General features: G+C 38.3%; 1 protein-coding gene across 1 annotated transcript; it reads right to left on the reverse strand.

Moving 5' to 3' along the window:
• Positions 1–2,305: 2,305 nt before the first annotated feature.
• On the reverse strand, positions 2,306–5,136 carry LOC108065923 (uncharacterized). The gene is made up of 2 exons (XM_017154185.3): positions 4,755–5,136; positions 2,306–3,121 (listed from the first exon to the last, which is right to left on the reverse strand). The coding sequence occupies exons 1-2, from the start codon at positions 5,061–5,063 to the stop codon at positions 2,666–2,668; spliced, it is 765 nt and encodes a 254-aa protein (XP_017009674.1). The 5' UTR covers positions 5,064–5,136; the 3' UTR covers positions 2,306–2,665.
• Between the last annotated feature and the right edge of the window lie 127 nt (positions 5,137–5,263).

Here is a 5,263-nt window from a genome sequence, read left to right on the forward strand (position 1 = left end):
CTGAAACTCGACTGTGTTGTTGTTCACCAAAAATTACACGCAGTTGCCCGATGTCATGTTCCATCACACTCACACTTTCGCACCCAAAACACAGATGGGCTCATGGCAGCACACAAATGCAAATGGGAAACTTCGAGTGCTTGGCGGAAATGTCCGTTAGGATCTATCCTCGAAAGGAAAGTTTTTTAAAGGCTAATTAATACGTTTTTCTGCAGCTAAAATATTAAGAAATATTTAATAGTTTCCTTCCAAAAATGAATGCTACTGCCGGAAGGAAAAGCCATTTTACACAAAAGCTTCAGTACGAGCAACAGCTGGCCCATTTTGTAAAAAGCCCGCGAAATCCCAAGCGGTTTATTATTCATATCATAACTTTGCGAAAAGCTTTTGTTTTGAGAAAGCTTTCCAGGATTTCCGTTATTTTAGGCGTTGCCACTTCGTCTTGCAGCAAATTAAAAAAGTTGGTGAATAAATTTAATATTTTATTCCTAATTCAGATTTAATTATCGCATAAAGTATCTTAATAATTGTGTTTTCCTTTGATATAAAAATAACCTGAATTTTGCTCATTGGAAAATATATTCTTAAAATCTGTTTCGATTATAGTTCAACTCATTACAAATATAAATTAAACAAATATGGGTGCTGTATTGTACCAACTTTAAGACCTTTAGCTAAATTTTCAGAAATAACTGATAATAAAACGAGCTCTCCTTACTTATCCGAGTTATCTACCGATAACGTAGTACGTAACCACTAGAGCCCTGCACGAGTAGATGTGTAAGCAGCTCTGAGCTAGAGCTTGTTTGTTTGTTTGTTACTTTCGAGTCATAGCTCATGGGATTATCGAGTAAGCAAGTAGGGGAGAGTGGGGGAATTTCGTCACAGGGGCAATTTCGTCACCTGCAATATCTCGGAATCCATAAGTCGTAAAAATATATAATTTTTTTGTTTTAGTCCTTCAAGACGGCCAGACACAACCAATGCATTTGTTTTGCACAGAAGGCCAAGATAATTAAGCTATAATATTAAATGTGTTTTAACAGTTCAAAAGCTACATTTAGTTATCGACGAAATTTTTTCTGTATGCCACAATTCAAAAGGAATAAGATACACGATTTTTTATATAATACACAGTGCTATAATGTGCATTGCTGCGTCAGTGATTTTTAACTTCGCGCCTAATTTCGCAAGAAAAATAATTATTTCTAAAAAAGTACGGTCGGGGAAATTTCGCCACCCAACGCTAAGGGTAAATTCGCACCTATTTTAAATACATATTTTTATATTTGACGAGCTGGCTAACGAACAGACTACCGGCAGCAGCAACAAATATAGGACGTCAACAAAAATGGTACGCTTGATCAGTGTAGCATATTTTCAGGCGTTAAACTCCCTACATTTTTCAGGTGACGAAATTTCCCCAGTTGTGTGGTGATTTTACCCCCCTGTGTGGTGAGATTGCCCCAGTATATTGGTTTTACATTTTATTTTTTTATAAATCACCAAGCTAATTAAAAAAATAGGGGAATGTCACATTTTAAAGCTTGGTGCTAACCGCATTCAACAATAAAAATAGAAATATGATAACGTGTCTCAAGATGGACAAAAAAAAGCTTTGAAAAAATGCTGACGAAATTCCCCCACTCTCCCCTAATAGCTCAAAACAAGCTCATACTCCTAACAGATACCTTTAAAACAGTTCAGTTCAAACAGCTCAGAATACTCGGACAGCTCGAACAGCCCGAACAGATTGAAAAGTTTCTATTAAATATTTCAACGTCATTAATTTATAATAAGAGAACAAATATATCGTTTTTCCTTCAATGCTAAATTCTTTAGATGAAGCGTAATAAAGCGTAATAAAGTGTAATAATAAAGTGTTTTGATTATTAATTTGAGGTTTCAGTGCGGACTTTCGATTAGTTAGTTTCAGTAGGGATCTTTAAATATTTCGACGTAATCGCGATCTACAACAACCGTAACAACCCACCCAATTCCCTCCGCTGAAGCTAGGGTATTAAAAAGGTCCCAATCGCGTGTTAGTTGTGGATTCATGTCCCAGTAGGGTATCTCTAGTAAGAGAGACAGGAAAGATTTTTTTCTACAAGGCGAGCGTTACAGTGCAATTGTATTTGTTCAAGATTAACTTTTAGCAGAGTCATTTAACATATTTTTATTTATTTATTTTATTTTGGAATCTCAAATTTAGATTGCTGGAACAAATCACAGAACTGATAATATTAATTGCATTGCTTTTTATGGACCTGGACTTCCAGGTATTTTTAGAAATGATCTCCCGGGAAACGCTAAGATCAACAAGTTTTTCGACGGACATTCTTATATAGAAATTTTCGTTTTTGTAGTATTTTTGACTGAGGTGAGTTATACTGGTAACAAATGAACTAGTTGTTTCCTATGATAAGCATATGAAAAATTGACCTTTTCGTTACAAGGGAATGGACATAACTTGAACTAGTTAACCTTCCTGTCCCAAATAGTATTTTACTGGTCCAAAACTGATTGCGTTGCAGAATATCTTCCAAATTTTTGGCTCGATCGTAAGTTTTAGTTAGTTTGTTTTGGAAATGTAATATGGGTAACTAATATTAAAAGTTTGTTGTTGTTAACTCAATGTAACCCCTTAGATAAAATCTACAAAAAATTAGTAGCAATCAGTAAAATTGAACCATGGTGTGTAGTCGACATCATCCGTTATTATAGGTTCCCTACGCGCAGTAGATGGCCCGTAAAGATTGTAGCGCCGTGACCCGGCTACTATCTCACGGTACCGCCTCACGGGGGCTCTGGACATATGCAACTCCATCAGATCCCAGTCGTTAACGTCGCGGAAAACTGAGCGAATCATGTGCATGCGGCTTAGTAGCTCCGTCTCCCGCAATCCCTCGTACCTCCTTCCGGTGCGGGCACGGAATGTCTTGTAGACCTCGCTTTGCTGTTTGGTCTCGGTGGCCGTCTGTAGCTCCTTACGGTAGAGCGCACGAATCCCGCGGCCCAGGTGGCGGATGTGCTCGAAATTGCGTACGTTGAGTGCGACTAAAGATACGGCGTCCAAATTTAGCAGTTTGTGTCCATCAACATAATTCTCCCGGAAAGTTTGCTAAAAGGAAAGTAAATCGTTATTAAGTGCGAAAACAACCGGTACTTTAATATTAAATGATTGATGGGGGTACAGTGAAACTGAAATAAAATCATGTGAGGGGAGTGGAGTTTCAGATAGATCTGCTGCTTTGATTGTAAATGCTACTAAATATGATTAATCCAGGTAATTCTCTAAGTAATAGCGTAAAGAAAGATACGACGAAAGCGACAAAAAGTTTGCATGGAAGTACAGTTTATCAACAGGAAAAATAAACCTGGAAAATTTACGAAGCCGAAAAACTATTATTAAAGAACACCTGAGCCTGGATTGGAGTACATCTTTCAGTCGATTCTGGAAATGCCAGTGTAATCGAGAGTAATAAAGAGGGTTGGGCATTTTCTTGCACTGATGTCCCGAGTTTATAACTAAAAGATGATTTATTCATCTTCCATTCAGGGAAATGTATTTTTCTTATATCCAGAAATAGCTAGAATAGCCAGTAATGTTATATGATAAAGCATCTCGTGTTAGGAAATTGGCGGTTGAAAAGATGCCGAAAGCAAGGAAGGAATTTGACTCCTACTCCTACTAGCGCAGGAACCCCAAGAATTTGCATGGATAATGACAATCTTCTAGCTTTTACAGTTTCTGAGATCTCAGCGCTCAACGAACGGACAGATGGAATCGACTCTGTTAGTGATCCTGATCAAGAAAAACAACATAAGGGCATTTTAAATTAAGCCGCTGAACACATAAACCAATGGATTTTGTTTAATCATCTTCAAAAATAATTCGAAAAAAGGATAAAGAAGCGTTGGACATTTGTGAAAATTCTGCATAATTATACCCGTTACTCGTAGAGTAAAAGGATATATTGTATTCGTGCAAAAGTATGTTACTGGGAGAATGAAGCGATTTTTTTGTGGGGGGTGATATCAGAACATTTTTTTGTTGCATACTTTTTGAATACCAAAATTTCTTTCATTTTTCATCCGAGGGGGGGTGATATATCACCCATATCACTCCCCGTGGATCCGCGCATGCTGTAAAGTATATATATTCTTGATCAGGGTCACTAGCCGAGTCGATATAGCCATGTCTGTCCGTCAGTCTGTATGAACGCTGAGATCTCGGAAACTCTAACGCCCACAGTTTTAAAGATTTTGCTAATCTTGGATTTCGGAGAAGTAAAAATGAAATTTTGTTTCGTTTATTTATACATATCGAAATGTAGAAGAAATCGGACCATTCTTTAAAAAGTTATGCCCGATCAAAGTTTTATATCTCCCTCGCACTCCCTCTAGCTGAGTAACGGGTATCTGATAGTCGGGGCACCCAACTATAGCGTTCTCTCTTGTTTCGTACCTCGTTTTCATTTTACAGAAATAAATTTAATGTTCCCTCTTAGTTTAAGTCAATCAAAGCTTATGGTTCCCTCTTAGTTTAAGTCAATCAAAGCTTATGGTCCATTTAGGTAATCTGTGCACCAGGTGAACTTCACCCATATTCTCAACAAATTGGATGCGGTGCCTAACAATATTTTACAGCCATCTAGAGGCGTCTTTACTCGAATGTTTAAAAATACCACGATTGCCATTTCGCAATATATAAAATACACAGTATTCAAAAGTCGATATGGATCCTAGCTTACCTCATACTCGGGATAACCAAAATTGCGCAGCCAGTCGGTCACATCGTTGATACTCCACTTGAAGACTTCAGTACGGGCTTGGGAATCTACAACGGCGGCGCAAAGATTAAAGAGGGAGTCCGGAGTAGCCCTGAAGGGTAACGGGACGTCTTCTTTGTCGTAATCCACATCCGGGAACATGTAGCTCGGATACCGGAAACAAAACTCTTCATCCTGGGGCGGCTCGCAGATATCCAGGCTATCCATACCAGTAACAATACCACTGTGTAGCCGTGAAGACGAAGACGAGGACGTTGAGAACGACTCCATTCGAGTGGAAGTAGCGCACTGTTTCCTTGGCTAAAATAAATTGAGTTGCCCCGCAACGTTTTAGTTGCGGTTTCCCCCTGAAGAGTAAGTGGCGTTCGTGCCTGTTTACATAGTTTGATTGCGTTTCTGATGTTTCCCTTTCATTTATTGTAAGCTCTATGGTTTCCAGGAAATAGCTTACAATGTCAGATATCAAATGA

Source organism: Drosophila takahashii, chromosome 2L, assembly GCF_030179915.1.
Source record: "Drosophila takahashii strain IR98-3 E-12201 chromosome 2L, DtakHiC1v2, whole genome shotgun sequence".
NCBI classification, from domain to species: domain Eukaryota; kingdom Metazoa; phylum Arthropoda; class Insecta; order Diptera; family Drosophilidae; genus Drosophila; species Drosophila takahashii.

Excerpts from the sequence above, each read along its gene's own strand:
- LOC108065923 (XM_017154185.3), bottom strand. The coding sequence starts at position 5,063 with ATGGAGTCGTTCTCAACGTCCTCGTCTTCGTCTTCACGGCTACACAGT. Across the intron at positions 3,122-4,754 it reads TTGGTTATCCCGAGTATGAG|CAAACTTTCCGGGAGAATTA; the intron begins GTAAGCTAGGAT and ends CTTTCCTTTTAG.